The following is a 23780-nucleotide window of genomic DNA, read 5'->3' on the forward strand; positions in this document are numbered from 1 at the left end:
TCCATGTCCACATCAAGAGGGAGAAGAGTGAAGGAGAAATGGTAAGGAATATGTGTTATATTTATCAGTCCTTAAAGTTCACTGTGATTCTGAAAGCAAAAGGAAAACAAAAATCTGGAATAGCTGACATCATAGTTGAATGCATTGCTCTAAGCTAGCTATGATTTAGTCAAATTATGCATTGCTCTAAGATCAGTACTAATTAGAATACGATTTGTTTGAAGTGTAATCTTGATTATCCACTAGGATACTTCATCTCCACTACTTTGTTCTTCAGCGCAAGGGTTGAAAAACTGCTACATATTTCGTCTCAAATAATTATACCAAAATCCTTTGTGGCAAATCGCAAGCTAGGCAGCCCCAAAAGCCAAATCCCATGATATATTTTATAAGAGTAAAAATAGTACACAATTTTCAAGCTAGCTTCTAGATTTCATCTTAAATTTCATTGGTAAACATCGCATCGAGGAACTAAACTAGGTCTCAAGAGAAAGAAGACTAAGTGAACAACTTTATTGTAAGCATCTCCACTTGTGTTAATCTTGCTGGAGATTTTGGCAATCATCTATACAAGAAAACCCCAATTCAATGGAGTGGTTTTGGAGGAGAAAATATCATGTCTCATGAAGTCAAGTTATTTGAAGGAAGTTAACTTCTTTAAGTCAATAGCTTGGAAATAATTTAACATTTAGTGGCCTTAACCTAAGAATTTACCAGAAGACAATGCTCCTCAAATTGTAGTGACATGCTTAGGACAAGGGATGCTTTCAAAGTGGTTTTTTTTATCAAGTTTATGAAATGATCCAATCCAAAAAGAAAAAAAAAAATTACAGACTACTAAACCTGAATTCGTCATTGCGACTGGGTCGTTAACCGTGTTTTATGGTGTTGCTCGATAGTCAGAACTTGGCGTTTACATATATGCAATGAATTAGGGTGGTTGGATGAAGATGTTGGACATAAGAAAAGAAGTTAGAAATAAATGCATTTTTAATGAGTCAATGACCAGTAGTTAAATCAATTGAGAAATATCAGAGAAAGTTACATTTGGAGTTTTGAGTTTTTAGTGTGTAATTGTCTTTGTGAAACTCGTGATCAATGGCTAAGTCAAGGTCCTCTGAAACATTATTGGACATCGCAGCTACCTCTTCAATATATTAGTTTGAAAATTCAAAAATATGGGAGCTATTCTTCTCTATCCTCATCATCATGGGAAGTATACTGCAGCTCTTCCATGCAAACGGGCATGTTCTTGGCATATGTCACGGCCAAGCTTTATAGGCCAATATGCACTATGTCGGTAGTAAAGGACTCAAGTGTTGCTGTGGACAATGGCCTCGATTTCTACTAATCAATTACTTAAGGCTATGTTTGGCTCTGGAAGATTGGAGGGAAAATGGAAGGGAAAAAAAAAGGAGAGAGAAAAAGTAAAGGAAAACAGAAAAAAAAAAAATGAAGTCGATAGATTATTTTTATATGTTATTTGAAACTTATTTCATTCATTTTAATTCTTCAATATAACAATGAAATAATTTGAAAACATATAAGTTTCTAACTAATTTTTACTATATTCTATTTTCTTTGATATCTTCTATAATACAACAAAAAATGAGAAAAATCATTTTCCTTAATTTTTTTTTTAATTTCTCTCCTTAGTACTTCCCCGGAACCAAACATAGCCCAAAGGTTTTAATAGATTAATACAATACTGTAATTAAGATCACCCAAGTGGCTTCAAATGCACACAGATGTATGTGTATAGAGGCCACAGGTTGACAAATTTGAATGAAGTCTGTTAGCCTTGAATATAATTAAAATAAAGGAGGTGATCACTATTGCCGTGGTCCTAGGGCTCTAATAAATTTAATTGAATGAAAAATGCAGGGGTTACTTGTGTTCTCGCATTCTTGCAGACCTTGCAGTGTGGCCCATGCCAACAACTCATGATCTCTCAAGGAAGCTTTAATGATTAGTTCATCTTTGATATGTTGTAACTCAAAACCCCTCAAGAATTATACCGACTTCTGTTGCATCCATAATGTTAAAATTTAGCAGTTGTGGATGAAGAAATTGCATGATTGTTCATTGTCAATCCTTTTCCCCTGAGTGCACTCAAAAATAGGCCTACAATTCTCTTCCTTTACAAACACTTTCTCTACTCAACCTTCGGAAGCCAGAAAAGAGTACATATTTTTATTCTTAACTTTTTTCTATTTTATGCATTTCACATGGAAAATGTGTCATTTGAATATGCTATTTAAGAACCATAATTGCCTTACAGGTTGCAGGTCAGTGTTTAATGATTAAAAGTTTGCCTTTGATTAAAAGATGATGTATAAATGCATACTTCAATAAGCCTTTGATTAGCTATTTCTCTCAATGCTGAGGTTGAAATTCAAGCAAACTACTGTCCACTGATGCTTGGAAACACACCTAGAACAAAAGCTATACTTATAGTAATATAACAAATTTTCTGCTATCATTGATGTGAAGGTGTAATGAGTAGGGCGAATTAAAAGAAAGATGAAATTAAAGAAAGCAAGGCCATGGTTCTATTTTTGCTTAATATATTGTTTAACTGTAACTCAGCTTCCACTCAGAAGATGGTGAAGGAGCAAATGATCGAGGGGATTATATTTGTTGCTTGTAGAAGGCACATGTTTTGGGCATTAATGTTTGGTGTTGTGATGAATCGTATTTCGATTTTATATTGTGAAAGGGTGAAGAGATGGCCTCCAAAACACTCAATTACCCGACCCCTCTCCCCTTCCTTCTTTCCTTCCCTGACCTGTGGTCCTTAATCTTGGCCCAATGAGTGCACCCCAAGTTAAAATTCCAGCACATGTCTGAAAGGGAATTCCTTCTTGTGTGTCCACCATGAGGTCACCCCATTCCTATGCCTTTTGGGTCTAATGAAGACACATGGTTGCCACTCATTGGAGCAGCCAACTAATTAAAGATTAACCCAAAACCAATTAATCAAGGAAACTTCCTTAATGTTAATCTTTTGAATTCTTGGAGAGATCGTTTGTTGTACTGACCTGGTTTTGTTATTCAAATACATAACTGCAAGTTACTCTTTGCTCAAAGATAAATTAAGCATCAAATCATTGTGATTAATCTTGTAAAAAGAGAAAAAAAGTTGCATATATTTTTAATTTTTTAGTTAGCGGAATATATAGAAATTTGTTTTTCTTTTTCTTTTCTTTTTTAGTTTGAGTGTGTGAGTAGGGTGAAACCAACCTGCATCAGATAATTGTAGAGCTGGCCATGGTCTCAATCAATTAAGCTATCACTTGGAGTTAATGCTACCATTTAGTCTATATTAATGAGACACAAGATGCTTTTGTCTGTCACAGCAAGTTTCACTTTCCCTTTCTTACACACTCATAAGATATAACTAAAAAATATCTGTTCAAAGACACAGAGAGAGACACACACAAAATATAACTGAAGTAATATGCTTAAATATTAAAGGCAGCATATAGATGTAGTTGTAGCTTTTAAATACCCAAAGTGATCAGTGGGACTTGGACAGTTGGAGGAGTACAAGGTCCCTTGATAAATGTGGAAGCAGTCATGCTCTGAAGGGTGCGAAGAATTGAGATGGGTCATCGCTGCTGCAGCAAACAGAAAGTTAAAAGAGGGTTGTGGTCTCCTGAAGAAGATGAAAAGCTTATCAGATACATCACTGCCCACGGCCATGGCAGTTGGAGTTCTGTTCCAAAACTTGCAGGTCTCTCTTTCTCTCTCTCTTTCTGTGTGTGTGCGTGTGTGTGTGTGTGTGACTGACAGTGGCTTTAAAATCAATTGCAGGCTTGCAGAGATGTGGAAAGAGTTGCAGATTGAGATGGATTAACTACTTGAGACCAGAACTCAAGAGGGGTTCTTTTTCTGCACAAGAAGAACAGAGTATCATTGATGTCCACAGAATTTTAGGCAACAGGTAGGGATGATCTCACAATATATACAAGGATGAGTAAGGTAGAAAGAAATTAGATTTCTCTGCATTTTCATTTCATGTTAATTTCCTCTCTTTATGTATATATGCAGATGGGCTCAGATAGCTAAGCATCTACCTGGGAGAACAGACAATGAGGTGAAGAATTTCTGGAACTCATGCATTAAGAAGAAGCTGATTTCACAAGGCTTGGATCCAAAGACTCACAATCTGATCTCTTCTCATCAGAGAAACACCTCTAATAAGGTTGTCTGCAGTCTACCCCAACCCCATCAACAACCCTTCCCGGTTTTCACTGTAAACCAACAGATGACAGATGATGCTTCCATGGAGGTGAACCGTCTCCCTCCTTTCGTTACACTACCACCTCTTCCACCTACCCAACCCTCATTGCAGCAAACCATGGCCATACCCAACTCTGAATATCAAAACCCCAATCCCGTTTGGACTGCTAAAGATCAGAGCTCTCAATATACAATCAGTTTCCCCTGTGGATCTTCCATTGGAAGCACACCCATTATTTCTTCATCATCTTCTTCTTCTGTAAACCCATTTGGCTTTGGTTTCTTAGACGAGAATTTGATCTGGAATGCTCATGTTGAACCTCTTGAAGGTCCAAGACTGGAACAAGTGCAAACACATCAATACCAAGATCAACATGACCAACAGAAGAACAAGATTAATATCGGTGAAATGGGAAATGATCATGAACAAAAGTGTGGTCAGGACATTGATGTCTCATTTGACAGCTCAAGTTTTGATCTTGAGTTCGTTGAGTCTACACTTCTGTCTGGCGCAATTTGTCGTGATCTATCCTCTATGGATGATCTTGCATGGAATTTTTGAGGCCTTGTCACATGTATACTACTAGGTCTTTCTAAGGATGTTCATTGAAAAAACTTCACAAGGGTGGGCCTCGTCTTGCTTCACTAGAATACATAGCTCTCCCATTACAATGATTTACTGGCTAGGAGATCAATCTCCCTGCATTTTTGTGCATATCATCTCTTTGATTACAATGATTTACTGGTTTGAAAATGCATTTTGCAACCCGGTCCCTTCACAATTCCTGCTATACATGTATGCAACAAAATAATGTTTGGTTGTAGAGCTATATGCTACTGATTACTCTCATAATTATAGAATTGGTGATGTAGTACACATTGTCTGTAAGAGAAGTACTTTCTTTAGTAAGTATACTGTATACATCAATGGTATTTAATATTTGCCAGGCAGATTGCATGTATGAGTGATCATTTCAAGGGCCCAAGTGGAGCCTTCATTTGCAAATTTCCTAGTCTTAAAGGGCCCGTGTAGTAAAACTTAAGCTTCTTGTGAAATACTTGATCTTTCTATGTAAAACCAGAGGTTTTTATTTAATATGACAAAAATTAATAATTCTAATTCCCAACTGCTTTCTCAAGGTCTTCTACAAAAGCATCACATTCTTAACTTGCTAAAAAATATTTTTTGTATCCAAAAACTTACGTACGGAATCAAAATTCTATAAGAAGCATTCACATGGGTTCTTGCAAAGTGGAGCTTGTATGGTCGGTAGCTCATTTCTGGTAGAAAGAAATATATATCTGGAAAAATCATTGAACTGAAAGAAGAAAAATCGGAAAAGAAAAGGAAAACAAACTCGATGAGCGGAAGATAAATAATAATAAAATAATAACATGAATCGAAAATTCTATCGGTCCTTCCATCACCATGCATATTGGAAACATAAAGCTTTCCAAAGAAAATTACTGCAAAGTTTGTTATAACATAATGTTTTGGAAGAAGATCCCAAACTTCTTGGCAATTTTTAATGGCTTTTTGGGATAATTTCTAGTCTATTAGAGCCTTCATACTTCTTCATACTCCTTTCCCTAGTATTGATGATGTCTTAGTAGAGTTAGTGTTAAGATGTGTGAAATCTAATTATTATCCTAATTGTGATCACCTTGATACAAATTGACTCTACATAGAGACAACATGCAAATCGACTTTCGTGGTAAGGTCAACGTGGGGGTTGGAAGGAGGTGGTAAACCCCCCTCTTGGGGAGTTGAAGGGGCCAAGCCCCTAGACAAAATTTTATATGTACGGGTATTTTGAGTTGAGGTATTTTGAGAATTTTACACATTTAATTTGGTTACCCTAATTATGTTATGTTTAGGGTAGCTAACTTGGTGAGACTAGTGTATTGAGAGAGATAGAGAAACACAAAGAGAAAAACCTAGATAGTGTGAGGCATTTTGTAATCCTCTTATAATCTTCATTTCATGATAGTGAAAATCTACAGCATTTGCAAGTAGACTTAGCTCTCACATTAAAGTGAACCACAATAAATCTCGTATGTTTTTATACTTAAATTTTTCACGTTCATTTATTGTCGCTTCGAAAATAAGATTAGGGTATTTTAATCCTAATAATAGTAGTTGTGGAAACTCAAAAAACTTTTCTGTGTAGTCTACGATAAAGGAAAGCCAAGGTGTTTTAATCCTAACAGTAGAAGTTGTGGAAACTCAAAAAGGCTTTTCTGTGTAGTCTACAATAGTGGAAAGCCACTTTATATTTGCTTCAACACAACAACAAAAGACAAAGGAAGAATCTTCGTTAGCAACAAGTGCAAAATGTTAGCAATACAACTCAGCTTCCACCAAGCAACAACGTCTAAATATGTCCAAGGTTCGTTGTCAATATTGTCATCAACTTAGTCATATGAAGCATGATTGTCCAATGAAAGAAAAATCTAGTCTTGCGAAGGCTCTTCATTTTGGATAACTTACATATACTCTTCAAGATCTCGATAAACATTTTTATGCTCCTACTCTTAGGAAGTCCTTACTACCTCTCCTTTATATTCTTCAATTATTCTCTTTGGCATAAAAGATTGTTTCATGTGTCCAATATATATTCAACTTAAGCATTTGAGCTTTAGCAAGAAATTGGGTCATGTCCAACTTAAAAATTCTTCATTTCATATAAGTTGCATTACCTTTTAATAAAAGTCACTCTTTTTTTGGTTCTCCATTTGGGGAGCTTCTGGAATGCCTAAAGTTGGGGATGATTATTATAATGTCATTTATGTTGATGATTTCTCACATTATGCCTAGATTTATCTGCTTAGTTCAAAATATAATCTTTTCAAAGTTTATGAAGAACTTTCCACCATGATTCAAACTTATTATTTTCTAAGACCATAAGAAGATTTCATGCATATTCCACTAGTGAATACCAATTTCTTTAAGAAATACCTTGCTTCTAAAGACACACTTCTTAAATCTTCTTGCATGAATATCCCCTAGTAAAATGGTGTTACACTAAAATGTCATATCATGGAAGCCACCTAAGCCATTTTACTTTCTTACATTATTATTAAAACAATTTAGAGGGAAGCTACCCTTAAGGTTGTTTACACCATCAATCATATCCCTTCGTCAATTATAGGTGGTTTTGGAATATCCAAAAATATCCATTCCAAGCCCTAAATCACTAGGGTGCATGCATCTGTCATATTAAATATTAGATCTACATACAACAAAAGCATTCAAACATAAAAATCATATATCTAGGGCTCAAAAAACTTTACCTTCAATCTAAATATTCTCAAATCAATTCTAGTTGATGAAGCAAATCAAGAATACCTTGCAATCTTCCACCTGATGGCTCTCTCATAGACCTTGGTACTAGAGAAAGGTGGCCTTCTCTCTCTACAAGAATAGAGACTATAGGGCTCTTTCTCTCTCTCTAGAAAACAAATGGCTAAAAATGTCTAATCGAAAACCCCTAAGAGAATTTATATAGACTTCTTTGTGAGCTTAAGTGACTTAAACTCATCTTGGATTTGGTTCATTTAATCTAATCCACTAAGTCTTAATTAATTAATTAACTCTATTGAGTTTTAATTACTTAATTAGCCCAATATAAAAATATTATTCAAAAACTCTTGTGCAACCTTGTATTTTTACCAAACACTCTTATAAAAAAAACTTATAAATCTTTCAAAAAAATGCCACAAAAAAGTGTAAGCTTGAGCAAAAACCATTAGGACCATTGGAAAATACTAGTTCTCTCATAATTCAATTATGAAGTTGACCCAATCTCCTACTACAAAGAGTCAACTAAAATCCAATATCATATGAAAACTATATCAAGAAATAAATTAATTAACCACTACATGCATGAAAGTTTCTCATGAATTAGTGTTCATAATCTAAATCATCTTCTTAAGATTACCTTTATTATCAATGAGTCTCATCCTCTTATTGTATGAGCAATTAACGCACTCTAACTCACTAAGAGCATATGTCAAAGTCTACTAAAAGAATTATTGTGCGTGACTACAAAATCCATGATTACATGTCCTTAAAATCATTCAAGAAGATACATTAAACTACAATAAATGTGAGATTTAGTAACAATTTTTTTTTGCCTACGATTAAAATTTTGTTACTAAGTATTAATGTTACACTATGAAAGAGAGATTTTGTCATAGAATATTTTACCATTAAGTTTTATTTATACTATTTTTTTTCATTGGAGAATAGGCGAAAAAATTGTTGCTCCCACCATATGGCAAGAAATTTTTTTATGATGAAATACATATATTTGTTTTATCATCAATTTTTAATTTTTAATGATGAACAATTTTGTCATTAACGATGAAATATACATATTTGTGATGAAATTATATGTTACTAATTTTCAATTTTTGGTGATGAAATTTTTTTGGGAAAATACATTTATTGTTTATAATTATTATTCAATAATAATAATATTACATTATGCAAAAAGAAATGAAATTTTACATTATAAAAGCACTTATTCTTTTGTGACAAATTACTTTGTCATCAAAGCTTCTTCTTTTTTTCTTTTTTTATGTGATGATAGTGATCGGTGGGGAAAAAAATGATAGTGATTAGTGACAAAAAAATAGTAATACTTTTACATTTTTGCTATATGTTTGAGAACAAATATTTAAATATATGACAAATATTTTTTCAATGAAAAATATATAACAAATGCTATTGTTATGATATTTATTCATCATGGTATAAATTTAAAATTTTCTACTCTTTTAACATTTTTCTTAAAAGATAATAATATTTGTATGGAAATAAGAATCGATAATTTTATGAAGTTTGATTTGAAATCTTTAACTTTTTATTATTTTATTGATATGACTATAGAAAATAATCCTAATTTAACATTTGTGTAAAGATAATTATAATGTTTAATACAATTAAAAGTACAATATACTTTTTTAAATAACGAATAGTTCATAGATGAGATGGAAGTGCTTTCAAAGTATGAGTCTTTAGAAATTGACTCAATTCTAAAATATTCCAAAATGATGAAAAATAAATTATCATTAAAAAATATTTTTCCACAAAACTAAATTTGTCACCAAAAATACCTCTTTCATAACGAAAACTTTCATAATAAAAAATATGTATTTGGTGATAAAATTGTATTATTTTATTCACAAAAAATATATTTTTTGGTGATGAAATGATAGGATCTAATGACAAAATTTTACTATTTTCTATAACCATTTTTTGCATCATAAAATTTTTGTTACTAACACTCAGTTTTTCATGACGAAATAAAATATTCATAAATCATGACTTTCAATGACAAGCTTATATCTATGGACCTCATGATGAAAAAATTTTGTCACGATGCTCTAATAGTGACAAATTATTGTTTATAAATGATGAACACTTTTGTAGCAAAAATTAATATTTGTTGTAATGGTTGTCTCAAACTTATAAGATATCATGGTGTCTATCTTGAAAATACTAATTGTCACCTACCTAATCAATAGTGACTCGTAGAGTCTTACCCATATTAGTTCAATATTTTCTCAAGGTTGAGAGTTCATACAACATAGTAGCTTAGTAAAATCATAATTACTTGATAACCAATGTCATAACTCATCATGAGTCTTATCCAATGTGTAACCATATACACTAGTCCATTCACCATAAAAAAACTCATCATAATAACCAAGACAAGTCATCCCTCTGGGTTATAATGTTTTGTAAGAAAATTCCAAACATCTTGGCAATTTTTAATGGTTTTTCAAGATAATTTTGAGTCTATTAGAGCCTCCATACTTCATCATATACTCTTTTCCCCAGTGTTGATGATGTCTTAGCAGAGTTAAAGGGTAAGGAAACTCAAAAATGCTCTCTTGTGTAGTCCAAAATGGAGGAAGGTCGCTCTATATTTGCTTAATTCAACACAACAACAAAAAACAAATAAATAATCTACTTTATCAACAATTACAAAACTTTAGCAGTACAACTTAGTTTCCACCAAGAAACAGTATTAGAATATGTCTAAGGTTCTTTGTCATTATTATCATCAACTTAGTCATATGAAGCATAATTGTCCAATGAAAGAAAAATCTCCTTGAAAGGCTCTTCATTTTGGATACCTTACATATACTCCTCAAGATCTCGATAAATAGTTTTCTTATCCTACTCTTAGAAAGTCCTTGTTGCCTCCTTGAAACAAGCTTCAATTCTTTCTCTTGATAATCAACTTACGCATTTGAGCTCTAATAAGAAATTGGGTCATGTGAAAACTAAAAATTCTTCTTTTGTATAAGTAGCAAACTCGTCAAATAAGTTGTGTTACCTTTCCATAAAAATGACTCCTTTTCTAGTTCTCCTTTTGATTTAATTCATTTTGATGTTTGAAAAGCTTCTTGAATGCCTAATGTTGGGGGTGCTTGTTATTATGTCATTTTTTTTTATAATTTCTCGTGTAATACCTAGATTTATCTACTCAATTCAAGATCTAATTTTTCAAAATTTATGAAGAATTTTCCACCATGATTCAAACTTAACCATTTTCTAAGACCATAAAAGGATTTCATGAATATTCCATTGGTGAATACCAATCTAGATCCTTTAAGGAATGGCTTGCTTCCAAAGCCACACTTCCTAAATCTTGTTGCACAAATATCCCATAGCAAATTGGCATTGCTAAAAGGGAGTATCGTCATATAATGGAAAACACCAAAGCCATATTACTGTCAACCCTTGTTCCTAAAGAAATTTTGGGGGAAGCTACCCTTAAGGCTATTTATACCATCAATCATATCCCTTCACTAATTATAAGTGGTATATCTCTTAATAAGCATGTTTTTCAATTTGCACCTAATTACTCTGAACTCCATGTTTTTAGGTCAACTTGTTTTTTCTAGCTTCTTCCTAATTAAAGTCAAGTATGATAAAATCCAAAAAGATATGAAATTGTTTTTTAGTAAAAGATTGGATCGAGTTTAATTGCAATTCAATTTAGGAAACAAACAATAATTACTAGATTACAAAGTATCTATTATTGGGAATTCAAATTTTTTGAGTAATATTTACCATCCGAAAAGAGGAAAAAAGGAAGTCTTTGTATAAAGAAATGCATTGAGAAAGGGCAGATGTATAAAACTTTTCAACGAGATAGTGCTTTCTCAACTCTATGTTTTCTTAAGCTATGGTATAAGACAAATTGTATAGATGTTATGAACCAATCTTTAAAAGACTTAAATGTTTTGTCTGTCACCATGTCTCATTTTGTAAAAATATAATACTTCTTATCTTTGTTTTGTGACTCCAATAATCTACCTCTTGATTTGTTCACCTTCCTTGACCCATCAATATTGAACTAAATCCAAAAACCAATCAACATTTATTGTCTTCAATTCCCAATCATCACAAAGAACCTTCCAAACTTGACAAACCTTGTTTTGATATTGAGTCCTTGAAGAATGATCAAATAACTACTTCCCACAAACTTCCTCATCCATCAAGAACTCGTTTTCCTCCACAACGCTCACATGATTTTCATTGTTTTTTCTTGATAATTTTATCTATTTATGAACCCAAGTCATATCATGAGGTATCGTCTAATCCTTATTAGCAAAGGACAATGGATGAAGAAATAAAGGCATTGAACAAGACTCGTACGTGGGATCTTGTCACATTACATCCTGGAAAATTTGTAGTTGAGAGGTACAAAGCTAGGTTAGTGGCTAAGGGATTTACATGGAAATATGAGGTGGATTATGATGATACCTTTTCTTTAGTTGCTAGAATGGCATCTATTCATTGTCTTATTGTTGTGGATTCCATAAGAGGATAGCAATTGTCTCAAATGAATGTCAAAAGTGTGTTTTTTAAATGGTACACTAAAAGAAGTCTATATGCAACCTCTACTTAGACTATAACATTTAAAAAAAAAAAACAAGTTTGTAAATTGTGTTGTGCTTGGTTTGAAAATTTCAGTTAAACAGCTTTTGGTTTTTGAATTATGCAAAGCCTTTATGATTTAGCTTTGTTCATTTGATACTATGATCAAGGTATTGTGTTGTTTCTCTATGCAGATGATATGGTGGTTACAGGAAATGATATAGATAGAATCAAAGATTTCAAGGCTCACCTACACAGCTTTGAGACAAAAAATCTTTAGACCGTTGCGTTATTTTCTTGGGACTAAGGCAAGCACATCTCTCACGGGTAATATTTTGTCTCAAGTAAAATATGCTTTGTGTCATTGATGGAACAATTCTTCCAGATCCCACTCCATATGAACAGCTTGTTGGAAGTCTCATTTACTTGACTATCATTCAACCTGACATTAGTCATGTTGTTCATAATATTGTCAACCAATCTATGTCTGCACCTCGATCCATTCACTATAATGCAGTATTCAATCTTTCGAAATATACATGGCATGATGAATCAAGGATCAGCATTTTCATCTAATTCCAAACTTGAAGTTCGAACTTATTCTGATTTTGACTAGGGTGGTGATGGCATCTATCATTGCTTCACTATAAGGTTTTGCATTTTTATTTTTTTTAGGTGAACATTGATCTCTTGGAAAAGCAAAAAGTAAGTGATAGCGGATCACTCAAGTGCTAAGCAGAGTACAAAGCATTGGTTGGCACTACAACAAAGATTATTTGGTTATGCCATTTACTTGGTGACATAGGTATTGAACCACCTTTGTCCATTTCTCTATATTGCCACAATAAGAGTGTCATTCAGATTGCATACAACAATATTTTACATAAGAGGACAAAATACATTGAGATTGATTGTCATTTTGTTCAGCATAATGTTTATATTAGTTCAATCTCCAATCACATGCCTTCTAAGTTGCAAGTTATCCAACCAATTGATTCAATTTTTAGTGTTCAAACTTTAGATGTTCACTCTTGACCCATCTTAAGTTTGAGGGGCGCCGTTGAAATATATCAGGTGTTAAAACATATTGGGCAGCATTTTTCATGGGCATAAATTGCAGGATTGGGCATGGTATATTAGTTGTATGTATTTCTTTGATTTGTACAATTTCCTTCTTGCCTTGTTTTGTTTATTTCCCATTCTCTAGAATTTTTCATCTCTAAGATTTTCCTTGCACCATTCTACATCAGATGTATTCCTCTTCTTAAAGATTAATAAGATATTCAGGTCAGCTTTTTCTCACTACTTATCACATTCTTTAGTGGACTGTGGACAAGCTTCGTGTACTCTATAACAATATTTTTACTGTGAATATAACAAACTGTATGTACTCTACATACCCAGTTGTCTACTGTGACGAACTCTGGGATCGATAGAAGGGAGATCATGCTTTAAGTTCAAAAGACAAGTACATGGCCCAATGTCTTCCTTGCATGCAGCCAATCTCAGGATATAACATTTGTACCCCAGAGGCTGGACTGGCCTGGTTGCTTGGGGACCATGAATTAACTTTCCTAATTTAAGCTCCCAATTAAGCATGTGGCTTCCATTGGGAAGGTACACCTAGAAAAGAGAAGCTTGGAGAAAGTTCTCATGAATTACACTATCCGGGTCCATGTTGCTTTAGTGCTCCATCAACAACTTCATGAAATGAAACATGTAATAAAAGGAACAACAAACGCTAAAAAATTAATGGCTTTTCCATTCCCCTTCCAAAATTTGCCCCATAAGTTACAGTATAATGAAAAAAAAAAAAAAACCAACCCATTGAACGATACAAACAAAAAAAAAAAGAAAGGAAAAATGATTGTATGCTCCAACTGTCATTCTTTTATGCAGTACATCAGTGTAACGATCCTTTAAAATCATTTAAAAGCTCGACTCCTATTGGTAATTTTCTGACAAAAAACAATTCCCCATTTTTTGTTATTTAACAAGAAAACACAATTTTCTATCTTTATGCCAATGAATTGTAGTGTTACATCATTTGTGAGAGAATATGTAATTGAGTATGGTCTTCACTTGGTGAAGTGGTGGATCTTTTGTTAGGATAATGTATAATTGGGTAGGGGATGAAGTTCTCCTGATCAGAAGAAGATCTCTTCCAACAAGCTTGTTGATCCTCTCGTGTAATCCCTGTATTTGTCATACGTCATGTAGTCATCAATACTTTCAGACTTCGATGTCTTTGCCTCTGTTATATTTATCTGTGGGAAGTCTTCTAGTGCTAAGGGCGGGTAAGGAAGCTGATAACGCGGCAAGATTGTGCAGTCTGGCATCTCCATATCCTGCAAAACATTACAGACAGATCGATATATATATATGTATATATATGTATCACCATCTATTTATTAACCTCCAAGGACGCTGCCATGGCTGCAGAATTCAAGAAAGGCTCCTATGGCCAATAAGAAGATTAACATTAGAGTAGGTTCCTATCAAACACCCGGTGTATAGAATTATACGATCCTTTTTTCTTTCCTCAAAAGTAGTTCCCTTTATATATCAAAATGATAGAACTAAAATAAAATAGCATGTGGTTTCTTATCATTGGTAGCTCGAAAGGCCTAGGTTCTGAGTAAATTAAAAGTAATAAAGGCCCCCCTTCTCCAACATTTTTTTTCTGTATTTCTGATTAATATAACAGTACCAAACCAGATTTCTTAAACGGGAAATGTAGCAAAACAGTTGCATAATGTGGGAGAAAATGGAGAGGAAAGATGTGTGAGACAGTCAAAAGAAGTTATAGAAAATGGTGAAGAAAGCTAGTTGAGTCGGTCTAAGAGATTTTTAGAGGAAGCTTTAGGAAAAGAATGTGAGTTTCAGCTCCAACTTTTGTTACTTTAAGATCGAAAGAGACCTCTAAAGGGCTTGTTTTGTGGGCCAGTTACAACCAATTAGCCCACTGTACTTTTCAAGCCAGTTTGTATGTGTGTGTGAACACGGCCTTAGTGCAGACTGGAAGCCTATAAAGTTCACAAAATTATATGAGGTGTGAACAAGACACCTTAATGAAAAAGCGGCAATATGATGAGACTGTACTCTTGGCAATCGAGAAGACTAGATAATGACCTAGGAAAAGCCAATTCGAGAATTGACCTATGGCTTATCTAGAGAAATTCTTGCTGTATATATGCTTTTCTCATCTTATGCTATGTTATGGATGCCTTTTCTGATCCATCAAAATAAGATTTGGAGACAGCTTTGCAGAAAAATGCAACCACACTGAGCCTAACTACATACTTTCAGGAAATATTTCTCATCATTGTACCAAGAAGAAGATTGTACCTGAATTAGATCTGAAGAGTAGTACTGCACATTGAGAGAGTACAAATTAGCTGAACTGTTAGCTTCATCTGAGGGAAATTGAGCTTGTAAATCATCTGTTACACCAGTTTCAAAGGGTGTTCCTTGAGTGATATCCGACGAAGAAGTGTCAGATGGAAATTTGGGGCAATCTTGCTCAAAATTTTCATCTCCAGCTTCTCTTCCCTGGGAACTTTCAATTCCACTTGTGTCATCCACTGATAAATGTTCCTCTAAGCCCCAAGCCGATTCCTTCCCCACATTTGCATTCTCTTCTTCCTTGTTTTTGCTCACATGTATCGTCTTCTTGAAAATGCGGCATAATGCATACGAATCCTGAGTGCAAATCATTTAAATCAGTTACATTAGTAAATATATACTCAATGAACATAGAATAATTGTCCAAAATGAGTATGCAAGAAAAGAATAACTTAGAAAGATCCACGAAAGCTGGTTCAAAAGAGGGGAGAAAAGGGAAATAGCAGATTTTTTTTCTTTGGAAAAATGGTTCAAACGGTGAAAACAAAACCCAGAAGAAAAGCAAATTAATGAAAGTGTAACACCAAAAATCTAGAACTAAAGGGTTTGGCATCATAACAATCAACTGTTTAAAAGAAAATGATAAGAAGAAAGAAAAAGAAAAGCATCTTGAAATGGTGATACACATGGTCTAACGATTGAATCAATCAGTTGAGATCTGCAAACCTATTGACAATATGATTGCAAATCCTCTAAGCTTTACACTGTCTGTCGACTATGCTTCACGTAGAGGCACTAGGAAGATTCTTTTAGGATCTTAGTTGCTATCACTGAGAACTCTCATGTTGCCCATTTCAATATATGTAAGTCTTGCTAGTAGTTTTTAAACCTAGAAATGATAAGAAAACAAGGTATATGTATACATTACCATTAATTCCTCTAGACCCTAGTGTTACAGTTCATAAACTGCAGATCCCCTTTGCCACAGTGGACTGATCAAGATCACAAAATTCACAATACTGGGGATTAATTAAATCCATCTATTCATATCCATACGTTTTTACTTGATTCAATTATAGGCATGCATTTAATAGATACTGTCCAAAGAATGAAGATGATGCAGGGATTGATTCAGAATGGATGTGATCAATATCCACCAAAAATTTGGCATTTGCAGAAGAAGCTAGCTACAAGGGTTATACCTTGAGAGAAGAGGTGGACCCACACATTGAATCAATGAGGCGGTACTCGTGCATCACCCAGTTAGTCCTAAGGCCATGGGGAGCTCGACCTCTATAGTATACCAGAGTCTTCTTCATGCCAACCGGCCGCTTCTGAGAGTGCACTGCCCGGTCTTTCCCAGTGGCTTTCCAGTACCCAGCTCGGGTCGCCCGGTTAGTTCTCGACCCATTAGGGTACTTTCGATCCCTGGGACTGTAGAAGTACCACTCCATATCTTTGCTTGGTAAAAATGATTTATCTGTATATCAATGAAAACACCATATAGAATTAATCAAATTAAGATTAGCTAGGCTAAATGAATGCATTTACAAGTGGTTCAAATATGAAGTACTGCATATATATATATATACCTGGCAAATCCCAGGGTTCACACTTGTAGAGATCAACCTCTGGGATTATTTCAAGCTCAATGGTGCCACCATTGATTTTTCGATCTAGGTAGTAAGCAACAAGCTCCTCATCAGTGGGGTGGAATCTGAATCCAGGAGGAAGACTCATGGGAGCCATTGCAGAACTAGTAGTAGTGATCAAAGAGAAAGAAAGAGAGAGAGAGGGGGGGAGAAAGAGAGATTGGGATTACACAATGAAGGGGATGAAATAAATAAGCCACTGTTGGGATCAAGTTCTTGAAATGACCCTTGTGATTGGGGACACATTACAACGTTGCCACTGTCTTTTACAAGGAAAGGAGAAATGGTGAGTGGTGGGATTGGCAAATGTGAAGAGAAATGGAGGGTTGGATGGGGAAATGAGAGGTGGCTTTTTAAGATTCTAAGTGTGAGGTTCTGTGTGAAAACCCTGAGAGAGAGGATAAGAAGCTTCTCTGTGCTTTTGTCTGCTCACAAACTAACAAAAAATCAGAAGCCCCCTCCAAAGGCTGCGTGGGCCACTCACCGCCCACTGCCCACAGCACGCGATACTAGGCCCTTCTTCTCTTATTTTATTAACACCTACCACAGTCTACAATCATATTCTACTCTTAGTATAATAACATTCTACGATTTTTATATTTCTCAACTGTTTCCTTACAAATGTGTTTACATTTGTCCCGTCCCTCATATAGTTTGATTTTCATGTTTCACAATGATGAACATATATATATATATATATATATATATATATATGCTTGCCACTAGTTTTTTTCTTAAATAAATTTGAATAAATCCCACATTAGTTCTTTTTCTTAAATAAATTTAGAAGTATTTGCATAGATTACATATCATGGAAATATTGGATAAACATAGGTAAAAAAAAAAAAAAAAACCTCTCAAGATTTCTAGTTAATCAGAACTCTAATCTTGTACATTAATTGAAAACCTAAAAATACTATTAGATAGTGTCCAACAAACATATATTAGGCTAATGTCTCCTGTCACATGCCCCATGCATACACATGCATGAAGAGGCACGTTATAACTTAGTGATTATAGTTGAGAGTCATACCTATATATATACATGATGAGGCAAACTAAAGTTTGTGAATTATAGCTAATTAATGAAGAGATGAGGGATCAGGAGATTCAAACCTTAAACCTTTAGTTAACCAATATTCTAATAACTTGTTATGCTACCAATGAGCCCACAATGTATAAAATACCCGAATAGTTTTACTTATCACATTCATGTCAACACATCGTAAATCAATGTATAATCTATAGTATAGAACATGTCACCTCCTTATTAGGCATTTACAGCAAATCAAATTCCTTTCAATAACAAAATATTATGAAGAATACGATCACATGCATGCAGGTACTAATTAAGCCCAAAGTAAATTTTCATCATTCTAAATTAATTTGTTGTTACAAAGAAGAAAAACGATACCTATATATAAAAGGACATATATAGGGGCACAATGAAGGCATCCCATTAGCCATCATATAAAACAATCCCCCTCTAGATAACTAGCTACAGATATGAATAATGTATTTGCACTTTAAGTACACAATACAATTAATCATATGTTAACCTTTTCCATGACGGTGGCATATATGCTATATTTATATAGGCCATACTTATTTGAATATTGAAATAAAGAATTCTACCTTCAAAGGCATGGCTAATTAGAAACAAAACACAAAATCTTTGATTCAATTGTTCGATACTTTTGTACTACATTTCTATAACTTAATTAATTCGATCTAATTAGACATCGGTTGGCCCACTATAACAGTCATAATGGAAAGAAGAAAAGTATAGACAATATGATCAAGAATGTGAGGATTTGTTTCTATATGAATCAAAAAAGAAAGTCTAAAAGTTTTCTCAAAGGAATTTGACTTAAAAATTGAACTCAACTATCAAAGATATGTTTCAAGTAGTTGATGTCTATAAATGTTAGAAATTAGGATTCAAGGGGGAAAAATGGATTATATGATCCCATTTGAAGCGAATGGTACTTCAAAATGATTGCATGTAATTAATTATGAAGAAAATCAAGCAATTTAAAACTTAATGATATGCTTTTGGCTGTGAACACATGATTCTGTTCATTGAATAAAGTGAGATATAGATGGGGGCGATGGGCCATATGATGGGGGCCATGAGATAATTCTTCTCTCTTTAATCTTTATCTAGAGCCCAAAGGGAAAAAAAACACTTTTATCATTCAACAGTCGATGAGTTTAGCAGGGGGCCCTCAGTAGCTGAACAAATCTACCTGGCACACCGTCACACTCAACTTTTTCTTTTTATATTTTCTTTCTTATTTTCCAGTCATCCAAACTACTTTTTCTTTACTGTTTTTTTTTTTTTTTTTTTGGTCGTTTGTGGTGCACTTTAGTTTCCTTTCCTTAAAATATCATTTTCATATGGGTAAAGACAAACTAGCCACTTTAATGATTACAACACAACACAATCTTTGACTGGTCTCCCTCACTCGTCACCCATTACCATGGGTTCAAATTTTGTTAATATATTCAACTTGGGCACTGAATTGAATGAAAAACATCAGATTTGGAATGATCTGTGAAATGGGTTATAATGGAAAAACCCAGTATTCAATTATAAGTTTGTCTACCATCTTTACAGGCTTTATGTGGGGGAGAGATGGAGCTAGGGTTTAAGGGTTTTTTTTTTTTGTAGCTGAAAGATCCTTTTTCTATCTTTATAAAACCTTGCTCCACAATATTGATGAGTAGAGAGGAACGTACACACCTCTCAAGCTTATGTGAATTAAGCTAGCTTTTGATTTGCATAAAGAGATTCCAAACCCATCTCTTTTGCAATCAAGGGCTAAGGAGCAAACTACATAGTTCCAAAAAAAAAAAAAAAAAAGTAGACTCTGATTCATCACACAGTTTCAGTTTTGTTTCTTTTGCTTTGCCATTGCATAGGTTGATCTTAAACCCATATGGGACTGATGGATTCAGTCTTTTTTTATTATATTAGTGAAGAGGAAGAAAGAAAAAGAAAGAGAAGGAAGAGAGAGAGAGAGATCTAAAGCCATGCAACCTTTCACACGATCATCAAGCTATAAGGGGATAGATAAATAAAGCAAAGAGGGGGAGGTGGGGAGGTGGAGGTGGTAGAATTGGGTGGCTAAGAGAGCACCTGATTCCCATGCATATGTCAGCTATCATTTTTCTTTTTCTTAATTTTTGGACCACAAAAGACAAATGCGAAATGCTAGAGATTCTTCCTTTTATTCTATATATATGCTATGAGATGTAGCTTTCACCCAGGTACTTAGCCATCCATGCTGCCGGCCCCACTACATATATGCCTGTTTTTACATTAATTTGGAGTAACATTTAAGTGGCATTTTTCATATATACCTCTTGTTCGTATTAGACAAGTAACAAGTCTTTGAAATGGGCTTCTGTGGCTTGGATGTAACTTATCATGCATGTGCTTTAATTTATATTTTTATTGTCAACTAATTTACCTTCAAATTGGAATCTTCATATGATTATCAAACTCGTTTTTCTGAGAAGCTGTTTTAGTACCTTTACTCAGGTTGGCCGAATGCATATTAATGTACAGTGTTGGACAGGAAATTAAGATTAATTTGAAACTAAGTCAACTTTGATTACAAATTAATATGAGTCTTACTATAGATCAAAGGGTTGTTGAAATCTTTTATGTGTGGACTTACATAATCAATGTGATAATGTCATAAATTAATGTTATTTTATTTTTGCATTGTGGTTCATAATAGGGCTGGAGACATATTGTTGCTTGATTTTTTATGGGCTCACCCTAATTCACTTTACTGGCCCATTAAGTTAAGTGGTCCAAATAATGTATATAATGTGTGATATATATATATATGAATATATTTATTTATATATATATATATATAAGTACAAATGAAGGTTTCTTCTTCTTGGGCTAAAAAAAGGACGCGCTACACACTTGTCTTAAGAGCGCACACAGACTGAATCTTGGGTGTAGAAAGAGAAGAGCTCATTGAACTCAGATTTTCATATCATCACGAACTGAGCATATTCTTGGATACCAATGAAGCATGAAAATGGCTTTCCATGGCATTAATCAAGGTAAGCATTTTATTTATTGCTATTTAATGCATGCTTTAATGTCTACATGTGATCCTATATTGTTTAAAATTTCATCAATTGGTATCAGAGCTATACATGGATGACATTTGAGTTGCATATTTGAGTTATTTTAGGTTTCCCGTTTTCTGGTTTGGAAGCCATTTTTGGAGCTTTTTTTTTCGTTTAGTGTTGATTCTCGATTTTCAAGCTCGATTGACGTTGGAGACTTGTAGAAAATATTGTTTGGAGCAAAACCCTTTTTTTTTTTTTTTTTTTTTTGGAGCTCATTTGATGGGATTTCGAAAATTAAGGCTTATTTTGGTTCTTCCTTTTATGCGGTTTTTGTGTAATTTTTGGGTTTAGATTGAAGGATTGATGTTTGAGGATGGAAACCTAAATGTTTTTGTCAGAAAATGCACAAAATTTTGGCCCAAAAAAAAAAAAAAATCTTCTTCAAAAGAACCAAGTCGTGTTTAGCCCGGTAGAGAATATGAACAGTGCATGATGACATCATCATGACATCATAAAAAAATTTTGTTGTCTTGGTATTCTTGGAATTATTATGCATTTGTTAAATTTGGTTTTATTAGGACAATTATTATTATTATTGTTCTTTATGTTATAATTTTTTTTTATCTTATACCAATAATATTGTTGTCTTATGCCCTTTTTTGTTAAATATTTAAATTTATTATGGCAATAAAGAACACTTATATGATTGTCCATCGCAATTCCAAGTGTGTCAAGTTGTGCAAATTAAATATTTGAGTTTATCATAACAATAGTGAACACATATGTGGTTGTCTATCGTGATTCTATATGTAATTGTCTTTGTTAAGATATTTTATCTCCCACTTTTGGTTGTTTTATTATTGGGATTACTAAGGTCCATACAGGTATTTTAATTGTCCTATCGATGATTATAATACTTGGTAGGATGGTTAGATTGGTGAAGGAAATTAATTATATATTATGAACCATACTAATTTTCTTTTGCCCTTTCAATAATAAAATTAGTGCATCTTGATTGTGATATTTAATTAGTTGTTCTTACCACTGTGGAATTTCAGATTCCAAGCTATTGCTAAATTGAGAAATTCTGGAAACTAGCAAATAGCATGATATTGTAATAACATGCATATTGTTTAATTTTGTTATTTTCCAGCTACTAGTAATCCTGGAATTACTCTGCAATTATCTGCCATCAAGCCTCTTACTAGAAATAACTTTGAGGAATGGTATGAGTCTTTCAATGTGCATATGACTCTGCACAATTTGGACTTGGCTTTGAGAGTTAATGAGCCAAGTAAGCCCACTGATGTGAGCTCTGCTAATGAAAGATCCTTTTATAAGAGATGGGAGCACTCCAATAGGAGTTGTTTGATGGTGATGAATTATACTATGGATAAATCTATTAAAGAATGTGTGCCAAAGACGGAAAGGGTCAAAGACTTTTTGGAAAATGTAAAGGCCAATTATACCAAGATTGATAAGGTAGAAATGGCAGCTTATTTGAAGCTTCTCACAACCACTATGTATGATGGAGTAAGTGGGGTTAAAGATCACATCATCAAGGTAAAGCACTACTTCAACAAGGTAAATGAGATGAAAGTGGAGTTGAGTGAGAAATTCTTGAAATGGTTGATACTTGAGTATCTTCCTACTTCCTTTGATGCAGTGAAGTTGACTTATAAGGCCTTGAAGGAATAATGGACTTTGGAGGAGTTGATGTCCATTATGGTGCAACATGAAGTCTCACTAAAGAAAAATGAGACTCACTCCCTTGCTCTTGTTACTGACCAAGTGAGCAATATGAAGAAAAAACCTCCACACAAGAATTTTGGAGGCTCTAAGCAATTCAAGAGGAAAGGGAATTCGAGTCAAGGAACCTTTAATGCATCTGTTTCTTCTAATGCTACAAAGAATGAGAAATTCAAAGAGAAGTGCAACTTTTGCCACAAGATTGGCCACAAGCAGGCTAATTGCTTCAAGTTTAAAAATTGGCTAGAGAAGAAGAAGAAATGTGAAATTGTGGTTGTGGTTAATTTGAATGCAAACATGATTGAGACTAATATTGTTGATGTTCATGTCAATTCTTGGTGATTAGATATTGGTGCCACCATTGATTCGTTCTCAATTGGTGTCTCAGCTGATTCATGTCCTCTCAATGGTCGCTGACAGTGGTGCCATTTGATTTGTGTCCAGCTGGTGTCTTGATTTCAATCCTCAGACGAGAGCAATCAACAAAATTTATAACCTATTACACCATGTACTAGGGTAGCAAAGACAAAGCTACTATAGCATAGTGGCTCTAGGATCATTCACTAGAATGGGTTTTCACTCCACAATTGATATTAATTCAAAGATGAATTGGTGTCTTTTCATTTCAAGGATAGCTTTAAAAGAAAACATAAAGATGTTTGAATGAAAAAGGTTTGGTTTTAAACTAACCAAAAATAGTAACTGATTTTACTTATAAAGAAAAGTGTTTTTTGGAGTTTAGATCACTAGGCTCAGGTTCCTTGTACAAAAAGGAGAGTTCCGGTCAC

The 23780-nt window shown here is 33.9% G+C and overlaps 3 protein-coding genes across 3 annotated transcripts; 2 read left to right on the forward strand and 1 right to left on the reverse strand.

Moving 5' to 3' along the window:
- The first annotated feature begins 3500 nt into the window (after window positions 1-3500).
- On the forward strand, window positions 3501-5372 carry LOC100248382 (MYB-like transcription factor 4). The gene is made up of 3 exons (XM_002265319.5): window positions 3501-3736; window positions 3817-3946; window positions 4054-5372. Exons 1-3 carry the CDS (start codon window positions 3607-3609, stop codon window positions 4805-4807), a joined length of 1014 nt encoding a protein of 337 aa, XP_002265355.2. The 5' UTR covers window positions 3501-3606; the 3' UTR covers window positions 4808-5372.
- Window positions 5373-13887: 8515 nt separating this feature from the next.
- Window positions 13888-17534, reverse strand: LOC100243251 (NAC domain-containing protein 54). The gene is made up of 4 exons (XM_010646786.3): window positions 17083-17534; window positions 16693-16970; window positions 15494-15847; window positions 13888-14493 (listed from the first exon to the last, which is right to left on the reverse strand). Exons 1-4 carry the CDS (start codon window positions 17237-17239, stop codon window positions 14293-14295), a joined length of 990 nt encoding a protein of 329 aa, XP_010645088.1. The 5' UTR covers window positions 17240-17534; the 3' UTR covers window positions 13888-14292.
- Window positions 17535-21206: 3672 nt separating this feature from the next.
- On the forward strand, window positions 21207-22941 carry LOC104877801 (uncharacterized). The gene is made up of 2 exons (XM_010646852.1): window positions 21207-21231; window positions 22397-22941. Exons 1-2 carry the CDS (start codon window positions 21207-21209, stop codon window positions 22939-22941), a joined length of 570 nt encoding a protein of 189 aa, XP_010645154.1.
- The last annotated feature ends 839 nt before the right edge of the window (window positions 22942-23780 follow it).

This window comes from Vitis vinifera, chromosome 19 (genome assembly GCF_030704535.1).
Source record: "Vitis vinifera cultivar Pinot Noir 40024 chromosome 19, ASM3070453v1".
Classification (NCBI taxonomy): Eukaryota; Viridiplantae; Streptophyta; class Magnoliopsida; order Vitales; family Vitaceae; genus Vitis; species Vitis vinifera.

Excerpts from the sequence above, each read along its gene's own strand:
- LOC104877801 (XM_010646852.1), top strand. The coding sequence starts at position 21,207 with ATGGCTTTCCATGGCATTAATCAAG. Across the intron at positions 21,232-22,396 it reads TTTCCATGGCATTAATCAAG|CTACTAGTAATCCTGGAATT; the intron begins GTAAGCATTTTA and ends GTTATTTTCCAG.
- LOC100243251 (XM_010646786.3), bottom strand. The coding sequence starts at position 17,239 with ATGGCTCCCATGAGTCTTCCTCCTGGATTCAGATTCCACCCCACTGAT. Across the intron at positions 15,848-16,692 it reads GGTCCACCTCTTCTCTCAAG|GATTCGTATGCATTATGCCG; the intron begins GTATAACCCTTG and ends ATTTGCACTCAG. Across the intron at positions 14,494-15,493 it reads ACTCTTCAGATCTAATTCAG|GATATGGAGATGCCAGACTG; the intron begins GTACAATCTTCT and ends AATGTTTTGCAG.
- LOC100248382 (XM_002265319.5), top strand. The coding sequence starts at position 3,607 with ATGGGTCATCGCTGCTGCAGCAAACAGAAAGTTAAAAGAGGGTTGTGG. Across the intron at positions 3,737-3,816 it reads TTCTGTTCCAAAACTTGCAG|GCTTGCAGAGATGTGGAAAG; the intron begins GTCTCTCTTTCT and ends AATCAATTGCAG. Across the intron at positions 3,947-4,053 it reads CACAGAATTTTAGGCAACAG|ATGGGCTCAGATAGCTAAGC; the intron begins GTAGGGATGATC and ends GTATATATGCAG.